Source organism: Canis aureus, chromosome 1 (genome assembly GCF_053574225.1).
Source record: "Canis aureus isolate CA01 chromosome 1, VMU_Caureus_v.1.0, whole genome shotgun sequence".
Lineage (NCBI taxonomy): Eukaryota > Metazoa > Chordata > Mammalia > Carnivora > Canidae > Canis > Canis aureus.
In genome coordinates this window covers 114,867,672-114,889,362 of record NC_135611.1, presented here as the reverse complement: position 1 = coordinate 114,889,362, position 21,691 = coordinate 114,867,672, and the positions used below count along the sequence as shown (strand labels likewise).

Below are 21,691 nucleotides of genomic sequence, written 5' to 3'. Positions count from 1 at the left end.
CTGGGCAGCCCAGGTGGCTCAGCGGTTTAGCACCGCCTTTGGCCTGGGGTGGGATCCTGGGGACTCAATCCCGGGTCCCCAGGCCCCCATCGGGCTCCCTGCATGGAGCCTGCTTCTCCCTCTGTCTGTGTCTCTGCCTCTCTCTTTGTGTGTCTCTCATTAATAAATGAATAAAATCTTTTTAAAAAATCCTAAAAAAGGAAGAAAGAAAGAAAAGAAAAGAGCAAGCAGGAAGCTGCTATGTGGGTGTGGATATGGAAGGGTCTTCCACACAGGAAGTTAAGTGAGAGAAAGCCCTATGTGGCGGGTAAAGGCCATGCAGATATTTAAAAGGACGATAAGCTGCTTTGCTGTGGAGATCACAGGGCTTGAACGAACAGGGCAACTGTTCTCATGTTTGAATGGAGACTTGTATCTGGAGATAAAAATAGCTATCGTACATAGCTTCAGAAGTGCCACATCATCACAATTCGGAAAGAAGTGAAGACAGTGTGTTCCAGAAAATTGGGTCAGTGACTCAAAAAGTGGCTGAGGTTGACGGAGAGGGTGACAAGTTTGAAAACAAAACAAAACAAAACAACAAAATGGTTTCTTGAAACATGAGAGTGGAACTTTTTTTCCACTTTTGCCTCTGTTTTCTGTAATAGGCCTCAAAACATACGTTTTGATGACGTATGTGTAGCTAAATGCATGCATTAATTATTGCCGGGAGGGGACAGACGCCTGCACCTTTCCCACGGCCCCCAGAGTGCACTGATGCTGGATTTCACGAGAAGGTAGCTCGCCGTGGGTGTGCTTCTGTGCTGGGGCGGAGGCTTTGGCCTCACATGGCTCCACCTTTGAAGCAGATTCGTGACCCGCACACTTCTCCCCTCATTGGCCCCTGCCTCCAGCCTCTTCTACTTGGACATCGCAGGACCCCCTTCCTCACCCTGCCCTCCCCATCAGCCCCCTACTTGCAGCCAGAGAGGGATGCCTGGCTCAGGTCACCCCGTCCCACCCCACGTAGAGCCCTCCTGTGGCTCTATCTCACTCAGCCCTTCCTTTGGCCCCAGGATCCCACAAGGTCAGCCCCTGTCCCCCTCCTTGAGCTCGCCTCCTCCATTCTCTCCTGCTCTCCTCTCTGCTCACCCGGATCCAGCTTCTCAAACACACCACATAGTCTCACCTCAGGGCCTTTGCCCTGGCTGTTCCCTTTGCTTGGAACACACTCTCCCGGCCAGATGATCCCATGTCACCCTCCTTCCCTTCCTGTCTAAATGTCCCCTTCTTGGTGAGGCCTTCTCTGATACCTGTTGACAATGGCACCAACCCCCCCACCCCCAGCACTTCCAGTTCCCCTTTCCCGCTTAATGGTGCTCCACAGACATCGTGGCACACTGGACGTGCTACCAACCCTGTCTTGTCCATTGTCTCTCTCCCCTCATTAGACTATCAGTTCTAGGAGGGCAGGGATGTTGCTGCCAGCAGGGCCTGGCATGGGGTTTGCGCTCAGTAAACACTCATGACGGAAGATGACAACACAGGGCCGTGGGGCTGATGTCATGAAATCGCGCACAGGGGGCCCTCGGCTTGGAGTGAGCTGTTTGTACCATGTCTGAGCCACGGGGATAAAATGGACTCTGGGAAGAACGGTCAGGTTTATCCTGAGTGGGGGTCCTCCTGGAAGGAGAGGCTGTCCCTTCCCAGGCCACCACCACTGCAAGCCCTGGGCAGGAGCTCCTGTTCCGGTTTGAGAAATCTGGGACTTAAAACAAATTCATCCTCCCCCTGGTGGCAGCTTCCCAGGCTGGCAGGCTCCAAATTGCCAGGTGCAGGAAGAAAATATTAGAACGCCCATTTATATCCAAGGATTCCCTGTCTTTTATAATTTTGGGTTCTAAGATATCATTTTTTTAAAAGATAGATTTATTTATTTATTTATTTATTTATTTATTTATTTATTTGAGAGAGAGAAAATGAGCACAAAGAGGGGAGGCTGACGGAGAGAGAATCTTAAGCAGACTCTCTGCTGATGTGAAGCCTGATGCGGGTCTCTACCCCACAACCCCAAGACCATGACCTGAGCTGAAATCAAGGGTCGGATGCTCCACCGACTGAGCCACCCGGGCACCCCCGAGAGATCAGTTATGGCATGACATTGCTGTCATCGTCCCCACTACATAATTTCAGTGCTTGTTCACAAAACACATATTCATAAAACAAAGGTAGAGGCGCACTGTTTACAGTTAAGGGGTGCGAGTCCCTGAAAATATCTTGCTGATTAGTCCAGAAGCCAACAATGTGAGCCATTCTTGCCGGAGAGCCCGGGACAAGGCCCTTGGCTCAGCACCTGACACGGATGAGCCATGGTCCATGGCCCATATCAGGCCTTTGTGCAAATTATCAAAAGATGCCCCTTGCCCCTTCCTTAAGACCATATCTACCGGTGGGAACACGGTCACAGTGTCCTGATTTCGTTAGACCCACTCACTCTGTGCCCGTCTGCTGCAAACCCTCACCAAACATGAAACCTACCTCGCCAGCGGTGGCCTCTCCAACATGAGGCCCTTTCTCACTACGCACAGGATGGCCCCGGGAGGAGCTCACTGCCATGTCACCATGTACCAAAGGGCAAAGCTGTTCTGGTCTCTGCTTTCCAGAAGGGGAAATTGAGGCTGAGCTGGGTAAGGGGCTCACTGCGGGTCACACGGTGAGGAATCAGCAGCCCGGGTCCTTGGGCCCCAAGGGGCCAGGACACCTGCGGCCAGCCCTGCTCCTCCCGGGGATGTCCACGGCCGCCTACCTGTGTGTAGCATCGCAGCAGCAGCCCCTTCTCCTTCAGCAGCCGGATGAAGTAGTGACACACAGTTGGCTGGAAGGGAGCAAGCAGGACAATGCTGAGCATGATGGGGCATTTTTGCCACATGTCACCACATTGTCGTTTTATGTCACAGAACCATCCTGTTGGCCTTGGGAGCATCCCTATCCCCATTTCACAGATGGGAACACTGAGATGCCAGGTCACAAGAATGGGAAAGGAGGGAGCAGGTGGCCTGGAGCCCATGTACTTGGTGACCACGTGACATCTATTAGAAGGGCCCCAGTGGAAGCCTTTCCTGTGCCTGTCACCCCCCAAGCTTTCCCATCACCTGGGCAAAAAAGAGCTCACCTTGAACTGGCCAGGATAGAGTTCCTTGGCGAGAGCAAAGAAAGGTTCTGGGTGTTTCTGTGGGAGAGAGAACCGGAGGGCAGGTGGGCACTCAGAGCCAGGTGAACCTGTGGCCCCCACCATTAGACATCCCTGCCTGGGGGCACGTACCTTGAAGTAGCCAATCTCAAAGATGGCCTCTGGGTAGGGAAGGTGGTACTTCTCTAGGTTGGCGTAGAGGCCCGTGGATGGGGAGCGGAAGTCAGGGATGCCGGCAGCTGGTGGGGGCGGGGGGAGGGCAGAGGTGGGGAGCGATGGGTCAGGGGCCTTGGCCCCATCGATAGCCCCTCAAACCCCCTGTCAAGGGCCCAGGCACAGCTCCCTCCAGTCCCTGGAAGAGGGCCCCCCAATGTGGGGGCATCTGGTGGGGGGAGGGCTGGCACTTACACGTGGAGATCCCAGCTCCCACCAAACAGATGACCCTGCGACCTGGAGAAGAGGAGGGTAGGCGTCACATGACCGTACGCTCAGGCCCAAGTTAACGCCACCCATCAAAGCCTGACACCCCTGACTCAGTGCCAGGCCCCACGGCTGACGTTTCAGATGCACAAAGGGTCTTCCCCAGCATCTTGAGGCGGGTGGTGTTAACACCCTCATTTTACAGATGAGGAAACCAAGGATCAGGTAGAGGCAGGATCGCACAGTCTGCTGGCGGAAGAGCCAGCGTGGAGATGAGGAATCCCCTGTTTCAAATTATACCAACATGGACAGACTCGAGAAAAGACTTGGAGAAGAAGTTTCTCCTCCTAACTAGATCTAGACAAAAACACATGAGCTCTTGGTGAGAGGGCTGGGGGGAGGGGGTACCCCCAACCCCAGAAGAGCTACAGGTTATTGTAAAAATCTGTGGCCTCAGGATCCCTGGGTGGCGCAGTGGTTTAGCGCCTGCCTTTGGCCCAGGGTGTGATCCTGGAGACCCAGGATCGAATCCCACGTCAGGCTTCCGGTGCATGGAGCCTGTTTCTCCCTCTGCCTGTGTCTCTGCCTCTCTCTCTCTCTGTGTGACTATCATAAAAAAAAAAGAAAAAAAAAAAATTCTGTGGCTTCACCTCACCTTTCAGACACAATCTTTTTTTTAAATTAATTTATTTATTCATGAGAGACACACAGAGAGAGGCAGAGACACAGGCAGAGGGAGAAGCAGGCTCCCCGTGGGGAGCCCATTGCAGGACTCGATCCCAGGACCCCGGGATCACGCCCTGAGCCAAGGGCAGACGCTTAACCGCTGAGCCACCCAGGTGCCCTTTTGGACACAATCGTGAATGACCATCTATTTCTAGCATGTTCCTTTAGCATATTTCTTTCCTCTATGATCAAACACACAGCAGCCACCAGGAGTCTGAGAATTTCCAGGTGAAGACTAAAGATTTGCCACTCTCGGCCCTCACCCGATGAACAGCAAGCAGGTAGATAAGGGGGCTTTAGATGCTGGCTCTCCTGCTCACCAGTGGGGGGCAATGGGGGGGACTGGGGTCTTAGCTCAGATCTCCCCTCTGGGCTTCTGCTTCCTGCTCTGTAAGATGGGCACAATTATAGACTGCCTTCTCGGGGCTGTCGAGAGAATGAATTCATTCACGTGAAGCTTAGATCAGTACCTGGCACTGAGCACACACTATATGTGTGTCTGCTATTATTCTTAGAGCCAATTGTACTTCTTGACACCCAGGGCTTGTACGCGTAGAAGCATTTCGTTCCCCCATTTTCCCCTGGCTTTCAGAAAAAAAGATGGGAAGGTGTGGTAGGAGTCGAATCATTTCACAAACACACGGGGCTGTGCAGAAATAGCCCTGTTGCCTCGTCAGCTGCTGGCGGGCAGGCCTGCCACGCGGTACCCTGGCATCTACCCGTCAGCTGATGGACAGGCGCAAGTGTGGGGTCCCTGAACCGGGTGCCTCTGGGGTGTCCTGTGTGAAGAGGACAGCAAGGGTGATGAAGGCCTTGGCTTTGTCTTAAGGATGCCATCGGACCAGGCCCAGCTGGACCTAGCAGGGGCCACGTGGGAGGGAGCATGCTCTGGATTTAGAGGAGCCTGGGGGGGGAGGGGTGTAATCCTGACAGCTGTGTGACCCTGCAGGAACTCACAACCTCTCTGTGCCTCCACTCCTTCCTCTGTCCAGATCATTCCTATAATGACCTCAAAGGTACAATGTGAAGATCAAAGGAGAGGATGCCTATCCAGTGCTTAGCCTGGAGCCTGGCAAATGGTGAGGGTTCAGTTAACTCCTGTTAACCAACTGGCCCCAAACTGCTCCCAAACCCAAGTGCAGGAGGACAGAAGGAACAAAAGCTTTGTGGCCACTGCCTGTGTCCTCTTAGGGGAGGAGATGTCTGCAGATGGCTGCCTGGCCTGGCCCAAGAGAGGGGGGCTCAGGGCAGCAAGCCTGGACGCCTGAGCAGGGAGCCGGCAGCAGCTGGAGGACAGGGAAACGGGAGAAGACGTCCTCAACAAAAGGCCGTTCAGGACCCTCAAAGGGTCGATTGTTCTAGTTAAGGACTGCCGAGGCCCGGTTTCTCAGACTCTGATGACCTCAACTTGCAGCAAGAAATAGAAATGACGTGGTGACCTAGTGGAGAGGCACCTACATCCCACCCCTGAATCACGCTTCCTGTGATAGTCATCGCAGGGCACGTGGCTCTTGCTCTGCTCCGGGCCTTTTTTGGGGCATTTACGTTTATATTCACGGGTGGCACCCCTAAGAGTCCCATGGGGTGATTACTACTGGTATTGGCTTCATTCTGTCCAGCAGGCCTGGCCAGTCAGCAATGGGAGTGTGACCCGGGTCTGGCCAAGCAGAAACCCGGTGATTGGTTTAAGGTAGGAGTGTGATGCAACGTGGCCCAACTGGAACCAATCTTGGCCCTTTTGCTTGAACCACTGGAAGGAGGTGCTCGGCTGGTGGAATTGGCATTCGGTACTGCCAGGAGCCCCCTCCACCTCAACACAGAAAGCAGCACCAGACAAGGTTAAGATTTTCGACAATGTGGAAGCCTCTGAATCCAGCCATGCTTTTTTTTTTTTTTTTTTTTTTCCAGCCATGCTTAATGCTGGATTTCAGTTACAGGATCGATACTCCTTTTTGGGCATAAGCTATTTTTGAGTTGGATTTGTTACTTGGAAGCAAAAGGTGTGATGGGTCAGGTGGTGGTGGCTGAGAAGCCACTTGGGGCCAGGAGCGGGGAAAGTGGCACGAAGCAGGGCCGTGACTTACAGCGTTCGCTCTGCATGTAGCGGGTCACCCCCTCCAGGGTGAGGTCGTCCAGCAGACGCTCCTTCTGGGTGCCCAGGCCCAGTGTCTGGGAGAAGAAATTCCGCAGGAAGTCCACTGGCCAAAAAGCAGAGAAAGAACATCAGGGTGGGTGTTTAGTCGTGGTGCACAGGGGCCGCGAGTGCCCCCTGCCCCAGCCCTGGGATCCCCCACCCTCCCGCAACCAGGGACCTCTAGGTGCTGGCATTGCACCTAGTATTGCATACTTTGAATGTCAACCGCGGTGGAGGTGACAGGTAACAACTATATCCCTGCCCTAAACCGCTCCCCCAGAACCCCTCTCCCAAAGAGGATACTTACTCTCTGCTTCTCTGCCAGCGGCTCCTCCCTCAGTATCTGAATCTGAGTCCTGGAAGAGGTGGGGGTGGGGTGACCAGGCCCCAGAAGGGGGGTTAGGGAGGGAGGAGAGGGGACGGTGGCACCCAGGTTTGGCGGGGAAAGGCTCTGGCTGGGAGTGGGTCCAAGGAAGTGAGAGGCGGTGGGGGAGCCAGTGTGCCTCGGCTCTGGGTTGGGCTGCCTGGGTTGGAAACCTGGTCCTGCGACTCCCGAGGAGCATAAGTTCTTTGCTGCTCTGAGTCTGATGCTCCTCATATGGGAAATGGAGCTCAGAGGCAAGGGCACAGACTGAGGGGCTATCTGAGATAACCGAGTCAACCCACGGAGGCGCTCAGGGCAGCACCCGGTGGGGTAAGAGCTCAGGAAGTGCGTGCAGACATGGCCCGGTGTCCACGTCCTCGCCTTGCCTCCCTGCTTGTCCCCCGTGGTGTGGGCCCACTGCCCTCCTCACCAAAGTCACTTCTGTGAATGATGCCAGTGGAAAGGCCTCAGTCCTCGCCCTGGGTCCTCAGCCCTCCTGCTGGAAGCCCCGGGCACCACCTTGCCATCTCCTCCATGTCATTATTTAACTTCTCCTGAGTCAGGCTCCCAGATGGCAGGTCTGAGACGGTCCTGGGCCCTCCCTCCGTCCTCACTCCACCTTTCCAGGGCTAGCTGCCTCATCTGTGCCCAAGGTCTTGGCCTAGGCACTGATCATGCCACCTCTTAGTCCCCAGATCCGAGGTTCCCACAGCCCCCTGGATGTCTCCCCCTAAGTGACCCCTGGCCTCTCTCTCCCACCACATCTCAGACTGGCCTTGGCATCTCTCCTAAACCTGCGCCTCCTCCCAGCCCCCAACTCAGTGTGGCTTCTGTCCCCCAGTCTTTGTCTCCCTCTCCTGCCCTCCCACCATCATGGGTCCCCTCCCTAGGGCTCTCCCTGGCCCAGCCTGTTCTCCCTCTGGGGGCCCGGTCTTGGCCTCCTCCCTAAGCTCCCAGCCTAATCCCTACCTCTGATTGACTCTACTGCCCTCCGGGTGATGGCCTGGCTGTGTCAGCCCACCCTCTCCACCCCAAGCACCCCTCTCGCTGGCTTTTCCAGTCTGACCATCCGATCATCAACATGTATGGAGTCCGCCCTGATGTCAGCTCCAGGATGGCAGGGATTTTTCATGTTCACCAGTGGACGCCCAGCACCGAGAATGGGGTCTGGCCCCTGGCAGGAGCTCCAGAACTATCCACCACTGATCGAATGGATACTTGCTGTGCGCTACACCAGGGCTGGGCCCTGCAACGGACCTCACAAAAACACAATTCTGACCAATGCGCTCCCCTGATTAAAACCCTTCCACCGACCCCGTTCCCCATCATTCTCCGCTCCGACTCCAAGCCTTTTTTGAACAGGAACCGCCCTTCCAAATATATTTAAAATTTTCTATAAGCTTTGCAAAAGCTTTGACCATTAGACGATGTACGACTTGAGGCACTCGCATCCCATTCCCACCGCAGTCACCATAACCACTATTAACAGTACAGTGGTAATTACTCTAGATTTTTTTCTCTGCATATAAAACTCGTTATTTTTCCAGAAATGGGTCATGCCACAGTACAATGCTGCACCTTGCGTCTTCCGCAGAACAATATACCATAGATCCACCTCATTCTTTAAAAAAGCTACATAGTGTTGCATTGTAGGGATGAGCCATAGTTCATTTAACCCGCCTACTGACAGCCACTTGGGCTGTTTCCAGGGTTGCCCCATAGCAGACAATGCTGTAATTTATATCCTCGGATCTCTCTTGCTGGGACTGAGGATCCCTTTTTAACATTAAAACTTTCTGTGACAGCGGTTGAGCCCTGGGAGCCAGGCAAGGGAGAAGCCCTGGCCTGACAGGAAGCTTTCAGACCCTCAGTGTGGCCCTCTGTGCATCTGTCAGGTGCCTTCATCACAGCTTCTGTGCTGCCCTACATCTGAACAGCGAGCTCACGTCTGTGGGGGGTTGGCATTCTTTCAGGCTGCAGACAGTGAGCCTCTGTGGAAGGACTCGAGGGCCCTGCCCAGCATGTGGGAGCGACTTGGGCCTAAGGGGGAGCTGGAGGTGCTGGTTGGGGCCTTCAAGTCTTCGTGAGGTGGCCTGGCTACCTCTTCCTGAAGCGTCTGGAAGGCAATGTGCTGGGTGCCGTGGGTTGCAAAGCAGTCCCTGCTCTTCTAGCTGGGGGGCCAGAGGACAAGTTACAGAACAGCTCTGCTGCAGATTCCTCATCTGTGAAATGGCCCCAGTAGGCCTTGAACTGCCCCCCAACTACCACCACCACAGGGATTCTGGGAAGGTGAAATGCTATGATGTACACAGAGCACTGGGTGGAGTACCCGGCTCAATAAATGCTAACCTCAAATATAATTAGCTAACCACCCACAGCTACCAGACCATTGACCACATCACACCCTTCGTGCCCCCCTCCCAGTCCTGGTACAAGCTGTACACTCTGCGTGGAACGCCATTTCTCACTGTGCCTAAGAAAATTCTAAGTCACTCTTCACTTACTGTCAAGTGTCTGTACCTCAATCTGACTCCTGGACCGGCCTGTGGATTTGCCCTGGGAACGGAGCGGCTGGAAACTGTTGACCCTCACAAAGTTTACTCTGCCTTGAGCTACTTTCATAATCACTCTGGAGGGTCATTTCTAGTCACTTGTCTGTGGGATCTGGGCGTTCAAGGACCAACTTGGATGCCTGTCTCTTCCATGCCCAGCATAAATGAGGTTCAGAAAGGTTAAGGGTAGGGAGCAAGGAAAGAGAAAAGTCAGGGAGGACAGGACTGGAGTTGAGGGTGCACAGCTTTTTCTGCCAGTCCCCGGAATCCACCATTCCCAGGGGGCCGAACCAGGAGTGGGGGCAAGGGGCTGGGGTGATGCCCTGAGGGCCCTGGGGTAACTGTCTCCCCTCTGCCACCTCCACCCACCCCAGAGTGTGGGGTGTGGGAACACGTCCATTTCTCTCCTTCCCTCCACCCTTCCCCAAATCTCACCTGAGCCTCCTGCACCTTCCCTGCCTGGGTCTCCAGAGGGTCAGAGGCTGGGGGAGGAGGGGGAGCAGACGTGGTTACAGTGCGGGGCACAGTTAAGTAGGGATGAAGGGCTTCAAAGCAGAGGGGCAAGGGGCAAGAAGACCCACCAACCTAATTATACTGGGGTGGGAGGTGGTGGTAAAAGCTGAGCAGAGGGAGGGAGGGGATGGGGAAAAGCAGATCTTATTAGGATAGACAGTGCTGTCTGGAGAAGTGGTTAGTGACAGACAGAGGCTGGGGCAGGAAGGTTTGGGAGACGGAGGAGAAAGTAAAGCATACAGGCATGGAGGAAGACTTAGAAGTGAGGAAGCAAACAGTAGTGAGTGTGTGTGTGAGCACGTGTGTGTGCAGGGACGGTTAGGGTTTACAAACAGAGGGAAGTTTAAAAAAGGAAGAGAGGAAACAAAATACGCTTAGCAGAGACAGGTTTAGGAAAGGAGGTGCAGTGGGGACAGCACGTTTAGGAGGGGCACGGGAACTAGAGGGACGAGACAGGAGGGGGCGCCAGGGGTCCCCGAGCATCCTACAGTTCCCCCTAACAACCAGGTACCCTTAGCAACCGGGGCCGCGGCAACCTAAGTCCTTAGCAACGAGGGTCCTCAGCAACCGAGGTGCGAGAAACACGCGGTCATTAGTAACTTAGGGGACGTAGCAAAGGACCCTTACAATCTCGCGACCCAGAAACCCACCAGCCTGGCAAGATGGATCACTTAGCAACGACCCCCCACCCCCGCCCCGATTCCCACTGGCCGCCATGCAGCCCCCGTCTCCAGCCCCACCACGCCGGTCCTCGGGCCCCGGGGCCTGCAGCCCTCAGCCAGGCCCCGGTGCGACCCGACCCTCCCACCGGGGCCCCCGACTCACGGTCCGGCTCGGCCATGGGCGCGGGGCGGGGGCCCTCGGGGCTGTCACCGACTGCTCTGTCCCGTGACGGCACCGGAAACAGGAGGGGCAGAGACAGGGCAGAGAACTACGACTCCCAGCAGTCATCGAGGATGCATACAGGCTTTTCTTCCAGCGGCGCCTGCCGCTCTCGGGCTAGGAAGACACAGACGGCGAGACTACGAATCCCAGAGTGCTCCGCGCAGGCAGCCATGTTGGTAAAGGGCGGCCGGAAACTGTGGGAATGGGTAGAGAGCCGCAGTCCGTCTGAATACTCTGAATGGTCACTGTGTGGTAAGGGGGCGGGGCGTGTGCTCTTTAGGTCATTCTGATTGGGTGAGCCAAGGGGGAGTGTTGGGGAATTCCCCGCAGGGCGGAAGCGCCGGGGCTTCAGGCAAAGCCAGCTACAGGCGGGCGGCCGCTGGGGCCCCTGAGGCTTCGGGGGCCATGGCCGGGGTCGCGTGCTTGGGGAAAGCTGCGGAGGCCGACGAATGGTGCGACAGCGGCCTGGGCTCTCTGGGTCCCGACGCAGCAGCCCCCGGAGGACCGGGGTTGGGCGCCGAGCTGGGCCCGGGGTTGTCGTGGGCGCCCCTCGTCTTTGGCTACGTCACTGAGGATGGGGACACGTGAGTGAACCTTAGGCTGCCTAACGGGGCCCTAGGATCCCACCTCTGATTCCCTATTAGTCTCCTATCCCGGCTCCCTAACCTTTCACTCTTAAATCTAACTTCTGATGCTCGACTTTCTGATTTGTAACTCCTAACCTTTAGTAAAACCAATTTCCTAGCCAACTTTGACCCTAACTCCTTAATTTCTCCGACTTTCCTTTCTTGAGCTCTGCTTCATATTGCTCCACATCCCTATCCATTGATCCCCAAACTGGGTTTGATCTTCCCGACCCAAGTCCGGAGACCTTTGTTAGAGTTGTGGTCCAGACAGGCTCCTCCTCACCTCCTACCTCCAAATAGGATCCTTGATCCTTAGCCTCCTGATGGATGCGCCTTGAACTTAGATTTCCAAAATTAATACATGACCTTGATTCTTAACATTCTACCTTCTGAGCACCGATCTTCAGATCTTACATCCAAAGGGAAAACGTAAGCTCCATGATAGCAGGGATTGATGCCTGTTAAGTATTTGCTGAACACCACCACGTTCCAGGCACTGGTTTAGGTGCTGCGATAAAGCAGTGAGGAAAACAGACAAAAATTTCCGCTCTTGTGGAGTTTACATTCTAAGGTGCGTATGTAGACAGACAAAAGGACAGACAGGCTGACAGAAAGACAGGAAGGAAGGGAGGGAGGGAAAGAGGAGAGAGAAGGAACAAAAGAAACTAAGACACAGACGCAAAGTGAGAAAGAAGAGAAAGGAAAAGAAGAAACAAAGAAAAACGAAAAACAGTATAAAGGAAAGGCAGAAAAATAGTGTATCTGAAGGTAATAAGTTCTTTGGGGGAAAAATAAAGCAGGAAAACGAGATCCGTAGAGTATCTGGGGGAGAACTCTCCAGGCAGAAGGAACCAGAATTGTAAAGGGCGGTGAGGGATTGTCCTGGGGTTTTTTTGTGTATTTGTGTCTACTCATCCAGTCATGGTGACTAAACAGGGCTTGACCCATAAGAGGCGTGCAGGAAATATTGTTCTTTCCAAAGACCCCTGCTGAGGTTTCATTAGTTTTCTTTATTGGTTTTTTGCTTTCTATTTCATTGATCTCTGTTTTGATTTTCATTATTGCCCTCTTCTGCTTACTTTGGGTCTAATTTTTTTTTCTTTCTTTCTCTCTTTTTTTAAAGTTTCTTAAGGTGGCAGCTGAGATCATTCATTTGAGACCTTTCTTCTCTAACATTGGTGTTTCATGGTATAAATTTCCCGCAGCAGTACTTTAGCAGTCTCTCACAAATTCTGATATGTTGTGTTTTCATGTTCATTTAATTCAAGATACTTTGTAATTTCTCTTTTGATTTCTTCTTTGGCCAGTGGATTATTTAAAAATATGTTATTTAGGGCGCCTGGGTGGCTCAGTTGGTTGAGCTCAGGTTGTGATCTCAGGGTCCTGGGATGAGCCTCCCATTGGGCTCTGTGCTCAAGTGTGGCATCTGCTTGGAATTCTCTCTCTTTCTCCCTCTGCCCTTCCTGCTTATACTCTCTCTAAAATAAATAAATAAATAAATCTTTTAAAAAGGGGTAGGGGGCAGAGGGAGAGGGAGAGAGAAACCCAAGCAGGCTCTGTTGGGAGCAGGGCGTGATCCCATGACCCTGAGATCAGGGCCTGAGCTGAAGCCAAGAGTTGGTCATCCAACCCACTGTGCCACCCTGATGCCCCTAAATAAATCTTTTTTAAAAAATAAATATGTTATTTAGTTTCCAGATATTTGGAAAGTTTTCCAAATGTCTCTCTTTTATTCATTTTTAATTTAATTCCCTTGTAGACTGAGAACATACTTTGTATGACTTGGATCCTCGTAAATTTATTGAGAATTGTTTTATGGTGCCACACATTATGCGTGCACTTGAAAAGAGTGAATATTCTGCTGTTGTTGGGTGTAGGGTTCTCTAAAAGTCAATTAGTGGTCCCATTGGTTTATCATTTTATATATCCTTACTAATGGTTTCTGTCTCCTTGTTCTATCAATTATTGAGGAGGGGGCATTGAAATCTCCAGCAGTCATTATGGATTTGTCTCTTGTTCTGTCAGGTTTTGCTTTGTGTAATTTGATGCTCTGTTATTAGGGCATGGATATGTAGAATTATTATGTTCTTTTGCTTAGTTGACCTCTTAATCATTACAAAATAACCTTCTCGATACTTGGTAATATTTCTTGCTCTAAAGTCTAGTATGATATTAAAATATTCACTCCTGGGCAGCCCCGGTGGCCCAGCAGTTTAGTGCCGCCTTCAGCCAGGGCATGATCCTGGAGATCCGGGATCGAGTCCCACATCAGGCTCCCTGCATGGAGCCTGCGTCTCCCTCTGCCTGTGTCTCTGCCTCTCTCTCTCTCTCTCTCTCTCTCTCTCTCTCTCTCTCTCTGTGAGTCTGTCATGAATAAATAAAATCTTAAAAAAACACAACTCACTCCTGCTTTCTTTTGACTGACTGGTGTTAGCACAGTATATCTTTTTCCACCCTTTTATTTTAACCTATCTTTTAATACTTATATTTAAAGGGTATTACTTGTAGGAAGCATATATAGTTGGGTTTTGCTTTTTTGTTCAGTCTGACAATTTCTGCCTTTTAATTGGAATGTTTAGACCATTTACATTTAGTTATTGATACAGTTATGTTTATCATCCTTTTGCTAATTTTCTACTTAATACATCTCCTTTGTTTACCTTTTCTTCTTTTTCTGCCTTCTTTTGGAACCTGTAAACCTTGTCCCGTTGTATTCTTTTTTTTTTTTAAAGATTTTATTTATTTATTCATGAGAGACACGGAGAGAGAGAGAGAGAGAGAGAGAGAGAGAGAGGCAGAGACACAGGCAGAGGGAGAAGCAGGCTCCATGCAGGGAGCCCGATGTGGGACTCGATCCGGGGACTCCAGGATCACGCCCTGGGCTGAAGGCAGGCGCTAAACCACTGAACCACCCAGGGATCCCCCATTGTATTCTTTTGTTGGTTCATTAGCTTTATGTATTTATTTAAAGATTTTATTTTTAAATTTTATTTATTTTGTGGGGGAGGGTCAGTGGGAAAGGGAGAGAGAATCTCAAGCCGACTCCCAGTATGGAATCCCATGCAGGGCGTGATCTCACAACCCTAAAGATCATGACCTGATCCAAAATCAAGAGTCAGACACTTAACTAAGCTACCCAGGCGCCCCTTAAGGTGTTTTTAAGTAATCTCTGCACCTAACATGGGGCTCGAACTCATAACCCCAAGATCAAGAGTCGCACGCTCTACTGACTGAGCCAGCCAAAAGTCCCTGGTTTGTTAGCTTTAACACTTCTGTTGATTAAGTGGTTGGCAAACTGGCTTCCAGGAAAAATCTAGCCAGCCATCTGCTTTTGTATGGCTGTAAGCTATGAATGGTATTTACATTTTTAAATGGTCGAAAAAAATCAAAAGACTATTTTGTGGCAAGTGAAAATTATTATGAGAGTCACATTTCAGACCCCACAGATGAAGTTCTGCTGGAATACTGCTTTGCTCATTCATTTACATATAGCTGGTGGCTGCTTTTATATCAACCATAACAGCAGAGCTGAGTAGGTAAAAGAGACACTAGAATCCACAAAGCGTAAAATCTTTATCTGGCCACTTACAGAAAAAGTTTTCTGACCTCTGCTTTATAGCTTATACTGTACAGCTTCAACTTATGATGGGTGAAATTTCGCATAGGGTAAAAGATAAAAGAACCTTAGAATAATATATTTCCATTTGTTCCCTCCTGGCCTTTATGTTCTTGTTGTCATACAGTTTAGTTTCACGTGTGTTATAAACTCCACCATACATTGTTAGTAGTTTTGTTTAAACAAACACTCAACTATTTTTTTTCAAATTACCTTCTAAAGGGACTTGTATTAAAAAAAAAAGAGAGAGACATAATGAGAAAAAATCTTCCAGATTTACCCACATAGTTGTTATTTTCAATGTTTGCTATTTATGTGTATAGGCCCATGTTGCTGTGGGATGTCATTTTCATTTTGCTTGCAGGTTTCCTTTAACCTTTCTTTGGAGACAACTTATCGTCTGCTGTCGATAAGTTCCTTCAGCTTTTGTATATCTGAAAACATCATTATTTTGTCTTCATTTTTGAAAGATATTTTTGCTGGGTTAAAGGCTTCTAGGTTGGGGGCACTTGGGTGGCTCACTTGGTTAAGCATCTGCCTCCTGTTCAGGTCTAATCCCAGGGTCCTGGGATCGAGCCCCAGATCAGGCTCCCTGCTCAGCATGGAGGAGTTTGCTTCTCCTCCTTCTAACCCTCTTCCTACTCTCTCACTCACTCACTCACTCACTCTCTCTCTCTCTTTCTCTCAAATAAAATCTTAAAAAAAAATCTAGGTTGAGGGATGTCTGGGTGGCTCAGGCAGTGAAGCATCTGACTCTTGATCTCAGCTCAGGTCTTATCTCAGGGTTGAGTGTAAGCCCTGTGTTGGGCTCCATGCCCAGCATGGAGCCCACTTAAAAAAAAAAAATCCTAGGTTGAGTGTGTCTTTGAATACTTGAAAGGTGTTGCCCCAATCTGTTCCCCTGTCTAATTTCCTATATGACATCCACTATCATCCTTATTTTTTTCTATAAAGTATCTTTTTCTCTCTAGCTGCTTTTGATATTTTTATCTTTTTTTAAAAAAATTATTATTATTATTATTTTTTAAATTTTATTTATTTATGATAGCCACACACACACACACAGAGAGAGAGAGAGAGAGAGGCAGAGACATAGGCAGAGGGAGAAGCAGGCTCCATGCACCGGGAGCCCGACGTGGGATTCGATCCCAGGTCTCCAGGATCGCGCCCTGGGCCAAAGGCAGGCGCCAAACCGCTGCACCACCCAGGGATCCCTAAAAAAATTATTTTAAAAAATTTATTTATTTTAGAGAAAGAGAGAGCAAGTGACTACATAAGTGCAAGGGAGGGGCAAAGGGAGAGGCAGAGAATCCCAAGCAGACTCCATGCTGATTGTGGGGCCCAAGTGGGGCTTGATCTCATAACCTAAGGTGAAACCAAGAGTTGGACCCTTAACCAACTGAGCCACCCAGGCACCACTGAGATTTTTATCTTTACCATTGGGGTTTTGAACCAGATTTTTATGTTGGGCTTTGGTATAGTTTTCCTAATATTTCTTGTTCTTGGGAGTCATTGAGCTTCTTGGATCTGTGAGTTTATAGTTTTCATAAGTTTGGAAAATTTTCTAGACATTATTTCTTCAAATATTTCTATCCCCCACATCATTTAGGGACTTAGTTTCAAATATTAGGGACTCCTGCGTGGCTCAGTGGTTGAGTGTCTGCCTTCAGCTCAGGGCGTGATCCTGGAGTCCCGGGATCAAGTTCCGAATCAGGGTCCCTGTAGGGAGCCTGCTTCTCCCTCTGCCTGTGTCTCTGCCTCTCTCTGTTCTCTAAAGAATAAAGAAATAAAATCTTAAAAGAAAAAAAAGTTTAAAATATTGTTAGGCTGCTTGAAGTTGTTCCATAGCTCACTGATGTTCCTTTCATTTTAAAATAGTCTCTTTTGAAGGTGCCCAGCTGGCTCAGTCATTGGAGTGTGAGACTCTTGATCTTGGGGTCATGAGTTCAAGCCCCATGTTGAGTGTAGAGATGACTTAAACATAAAAAAGAAATTAAAAAAATTCTCTTTGTGTTTCATTCTAAATAGTTCCTATCACAAAGTCATTCGGTAATTTTTTCTTCTATATTATTTATTTTTTTAGATTTTATTTATTTATTCATGAGAGACACAGAGACATAGGCAGAGACAGAAGCAAGCTCCCTGTGGGGAGCCTGTTGCGGGATTCAATCTTGTGACCCCAGTATCACCACCTGAGCCAAAGGCAGCCACTCAACCACAGCGCCACCTAGGCCTTCCCTCTTCTGCATTGTTTAATCTCTGCTAATCCTGTCCAGTGTATTTTTCGTTTCAGATGCTCTAGTTTTTATCTCTAGGAGTTTGATTTGAGTCTTTGGCTCCTATCACCCATGTCTCTACTTAACTTTTGGAATGTATGAGAGTCACTTACAATGAACTCTTTTAATGGTCTTGTTTGCAGATTCAAACACCTGGGTCATTTCTGGGTCAATTTCAACTGATTGATTATTCTCATTGTGGATCATGTTTTTCTGCTTCTTTTCCTACCTTGTAATCTTTGAATAGATGCCAAACATTGTGAACTTTATCTTGTTAGTCTGGCCAGTTGTATATCTTTCTTTCTTTCTTTCTTTGAGATTTTATTTATTCATGAGAGACACAGAGAGAGGCAGAGACATAGGCAGAGGGAGAAGCAGGCTCCCTGCGGGGACTGTGATGTGGGACTCAATCCCAGGACCTGGGATCACAACCTGAGTTGAAGGCAGATGCTGAATCACTGAGCCACCCAGGTGCCCCTATGTTCCTATAAATATTCTTGAATGTTGCTTTGGGATGCAGTTAAACTACTTTTAAGTAGTTTGATCCTTCTGGGTTTTGCTCTTGTGATTTGTTAGGTGGGTCTGAGCAGCGCTCTATCTAGGGTTTATTATTTCCCACTACAGAGGTAAGACCTTCTAGAGCCTTCTACCCAATGTCCTGTATTTTAGGGGTTTTTCCTAGTCTCACCAGTGGCAACAGGCACTATTTCTGAACCCCTGTGAGCAATGGGCACGTTTCCCTAATCTGTTTACATGGTTTCTTCCCCAGACGGGTAGTTTCTCCGTATCGGTGCACTGATCAGTCTTCTCCTAAATCCTCTCGAGGTCCCTCTGCAAATCTCCAGTGTCTTTCCCTGTTCAGGTCTCTCCTGTTAGGTTCTCTGTCCTTTGACTCCCCCTGCCTTGCTGTCCCCCAACCCAGCTCCATCTCACTCATATGCAGATGGCCAGAACCCTGCCTGGGTTTGCCCTCTCTATGCCATGTCTTCTCTCAAGAAATGTGGCAATCTGTCACAGGTCTCACCTCACTTTGTGTCCGGTGTATTAAGGATCACTGTCATTCATTGCATGAGGACCAGTGTCTGGAAAACTGTTGCTTCCTACACGGCAGTTTGTCTGTTTTTTTTTGTTGTTGTTATTGATTCAGAGGGGAGGGAAATCTGGTCCCTGCTATTTCATCTTGGGAGGAAGTAGAAGTCCCACTTAATAAACACCAATTAATCAAATCTGCTGAATTAATTCTGACCTGACTCTCCTAGATTCTTGACAGTTGGTTGCAGGATTGTGGTCATAGGGCTTAGCACACAGGAGGTGCTCCAAGTTTGTTGAATGAAGGAATATAGGAGTACTTGATGACTACTTTTTTTTTCTTTTTAAAAGATTTATTCATTTATTTTAGGGAGAGAGAGCGCGTGCGTGCGCTCCCATGAGTGGGAGGGGCAGAGGAAGAGTGAGAGAGAATCTCAAGCAGACGCTGTGTTGAGCACAGAGCTTGATGTGGGGCTTGATCTCAATGACCCTGAGATCATGACCTGAGCCGAAACCAAGAGTCAGATGCTTAACCCACTGAGCCACCTAGGCATTCCAGGAGTACTTGACCTCTGACCTCTGCTCTTGTCTTTGTCTTCAGGGCACTGCACTTAGCAGTGATTCATCAGCATGAGCCCTTCCTGGATTTCCTCCTAGGCTTCGCGGCTGGCACTGAGTACCTGGACCTGCAGAATGACCTGGGCCAGGTGAGCCACCTGGGGACGGTACAGGGCTTGGGACTAGGTTCTCAGTGCAACCCCTAATCCCTGCCCTCTGCTCCTGCAGACAGCCCTTCACCTGGCAGCCATCCTGGGGGAGGCCTCCGCAGTGGAAAAGTTGTATGCGGCGGGTGCCGGGTTGCACATAGCGGAGCGTGGGGGCCACACGGCGCTGCACCTGGCCTGCCGCATGAGGGCACATGCCTGTGCTCGTGTGCTACTCCAGCCCCGTCCCCGGTGCTCCAGGGGAGCCCCCAATACCTACCTCGCTCAGGGCCCTGACCGCACCTCTGACACCGACCACCCGCCTGTTGCCTCGTACCCTGAACCTGACTTGGAAAAGGAAGATGAAGAGAGTGAGGAGGATTGGAAGCTACAGTTAGAGGCTGAAAACTACGAAGGTAAGGGTTTCTGGTCACTGGGCAGGGCTTGGAGGCCTGGGCAGAGAGAGAGCACTGGGCTCTAGGGTCAATTCTCCTGAGTCAAGACCCAGGCCCTTGGGAAATAACACTGAGGCTCCAGGGACCCAGGCACTGGAGAACACATCCCCTCTGAGGCCCCAGATTACTGAGAATAGGTCACTTGGGACTCAGGCCCCAGACCACTTGGGACCCAGTCCTGTCACCTGTAGGCCTAGAACTACTAAGATCTAGTTGTTGGGTTCAGGTTCTCCAGCTGGAAGGCACAGCTCACTCTGGATCTCGCCCCCTCCCACCAACCACAGGTCCTAGCCTACCCAGGATGAGGGATCTTAAGGCTCAGATTCCCCAGAGATTGACACTAGGTTCAGGGACAGCCCTCGGCCCATCTACCTGGGGCCTTGGCATCTGAATCTTAGCTCCCCCACCTCTAGGCCCAACTACCTGCACCAGGCCCCTTCCTGAGATCACCCAGGACCCAGTGTTCAAGGCCTCCTCCTTCCTCTAAAGTCACACACAGGCCCTTGAACTACTCAGGACCCAGGAATTTGGGGTCTAGATCTTTTGTGGGATAAAGACCAGAGACCCAGTCTCCTGGTCCCAAGATCCAGGCTTCCTGTCCAAAGCCCCTAGGTTCTTCACCCATAAGCCCCAGACTTTCCACAAGCCAGGCTTTACACTGCCAGCAGGTTCCAGAACACCAAGACTTAGGCATTGGGGTGCATTTGCCTCTTTGACATACCCAGGAATTCAGCGGCTGGACCCCAGACTCAGTCCCCTCAGGCCATGGTGTTCTCCTTTGGCAGCTTGGCATTTGGGGCCCAGGCCCCTGACCCACATCACATGATACCACTCTGTCCACAGGCCATACCCCACTTCACGTGGCCGTCATCCACAAAGATGCAGAGATGGTGCGGCTGCTCCGGGAGGCTGGAGCGGACCTCAATAAACCGGTGAGCTGCCCTAGGGAGAGGGTATGGCCGGGAGGGTTGTGCCCTGGAGTGGGGCAGGGCCCCCTTGACCTCTCTGCTGCCCCTTGTAGGAGCCCACGTGTGGCCGGAGCCCCCTGCACTTGGCAGTGGAGGCCCAAGCAGCCGATGTGCTGGAGCTTCTCCTGAGGGCCGGTGCTGACCCTGCTGCCCGCATGTACGGTGGCCGCACCCCACTGGGCAGTGCCACGCTCCGGCCCAACCCCATCCTTGCCCGTCTTCTCCGTGCACATGGAGCCCCTGAGCCTGAGGACGAGGACGACAGGCCTGGCCCTTGCAGCAGCAGCAGCAGCAGTAGCGACAGTGACAGCGGGGACGAGGGCGTGAGTCAGGAGGAAAGACCGGGTGGCCCAGCTGGGGGGTCAGGGTAAACAGGCGGGTGGGCAGGGGTGAAAAGAGAAGTTAGGCAGTGTACTGAGACCAACCTTGGGCCGCTGTGATCGGAGAATGCAGGCAGAAGTCCGGGGTGACCTGGACGGGGTGGTGGGGAGAATGTGGGGAGCCATGGCTTGAGCAACGGCGGAGGGAGAACTCAGGTAGGCAGAGTTAGAGAATGAGACCACGGTCCGAGGGACCCGTGATGGCAGTGAGCAGCAGCGGTGGCTGAGAGTGTAGGGAGTGACTTCCCGGAGCAAGAGATGGAGGACTGAGGGTGTGGGAAGGTGACCTCGGGCAGCAGTGGTTCCAATGCTGGCAGCAGTGAGGAAGGACCTTCGCCAGCAGGGAGGAGGCTGTGTGGGGGAAGCCAGGTGGCAGAGATGCTGCGTTGGGCAGGGGACGAGGCTGGGTAGTGAGGGGGGTGAGTAGGGTGAGGAATCTGGGTAGAAGCAGAGGGAGGGGGCAGAGGAAGGAGACCCCAGTGGCTGTGGCTGCTGAAGACGCCACGAAGCAGCAGGGCCGGAGCCCAAGCAGGAGCCCAAGCAGTGGTGGGTGGTGGGAGAAAGCAGATGACCTTGAATGTGGCGGTTGGAAAACCAGGAGTGGGGAATTTGCGTGGGGGAACTTGGGTGTCACTAGAAGACCCAGTTGTCGGGGCGGGTGGAAGAAGCTGGACAGCTGGTACAGTGACAGCCACCTGAGCCCCTGTGCCTGCCCTCCTCTGCCCCCAGGATGAATACGACGACATCGTGGTTCACAGTGGCCGGAGCCAAAGTCGGCTCCCTCCCACCCCAGCCTCAAAACCTCTCCCCGATGACCCCGTCTGACCTAATTGTTAATAGAAACTCCAGTTTAATAAAATCCCAGTTCTGACAA

The 21,691-nt window shown here is 51.3% G+C and overlaps 2 protein-coding genes across 4 annotated transcripts in view; one reads left to right on the top strand and one right to left on the bottom strand.

The window, feature by feature from the left end:
* Positions 1-11,190, bottom strand: part of SIRT2 (sirtuin 2) — a 17,670-nt gene extending 6,480 nt beyond the window's left edge. The window contains exons 1-8 of one of the 2 annotated variants that reach the window (XM_077852624.1): positions 10,704-11,189; positions 9,801-9,847; positions 6,757-6,805; positions 6,400-6,513; positions 3,578-3,619; positions 3,302-3,408; positions 3,152-3,208; positions 2,786-2,854 (exon numbers count right to left, since the gene is read on the bottom strand). In XM_077852624.1, coding sequence (XP_077708750.1) covers positions 2,786-2,854; positions 3,152-3,208; positions 3,302-3,408; positions 3,578-3,619; positions 6,400-6,513; positions 6,757-6,805; positions 9,801-9,847; positions 10,704-10,719 — 501 coding nt within the window. In that variant the 5' untranslated portion in view covers positions 10,720-11,189. Of the gene's footprint in view, positions 1-2,785; positions 2,855-3,151; positions 3,209-3,301; positions 3,409-3,577; positions 3,620-6,399; positions 6,514-6,756; positions 6,806-9,800; positions 9,848-10,703 lie in introns of both variants that reach the window. The other variant, XM_077852623.1, reaches the window with a different exon arrangement.
* On the top strand, positions 11,082-21,691 carry NFKBIB (NFKB inhibitor beta). 2 transcript variants are annotated; one of them, XM_077852671.1, is made up of 6 exons: positions 11,082-11,347; positions 18,912-19,017; positions 19,304-19,430; positions 20,313-20,401; positions 20,491-20,760; positions 21,547-21,691. In XM_077852671.1, the coding sequence occupies exons 1-6, from the start codon at positions 11,169-11,171 to the stop codon at positions 21,640-21,642; spliced, it is 867 nt and encodes a 288-aa protein (XP_077708797.1). In that variant the 5' UTR covers positions 11,082-11,168; the 3' UTR covers positions 21,643-21,691. The 2 variants fall into 2 exon arrangements, with proteins under 2 accessions (XP_077708797.1, XP_077708790.1); XM_077852664.1 differs by having other exon boundaries at positions 11,083-11,347; positions 19,097-19,430.

What these genes read in the sequence shown, in the direction of transcription:
- NFKBIB (XM_077852664.1), top strand. Translation starts at nt 11,169, where the DNA reads ATGGCCGGGGTCGCGTGCTTGGGGAAAGCTGCGGAGGCCGACGAATGG. An exon ending in TGCAGAATGACCTGGGCCAG is followed by an intron (nt 19,018 to 19,096) that starts GTGAGCCACCTG and finishes CTGCTCCTGCAG; the next exon opens with ACAGCCCTTCACCTGGCAGC. An exon ending in AGAGGCTGAAAACTACGAAG is followed by an intron (nt 19,431 to 20,312) that starts GTAAGGGTTTCT and finishes CTCTGTCCACAG; the next exon opens with GCCATACCCCACTTCACGTG.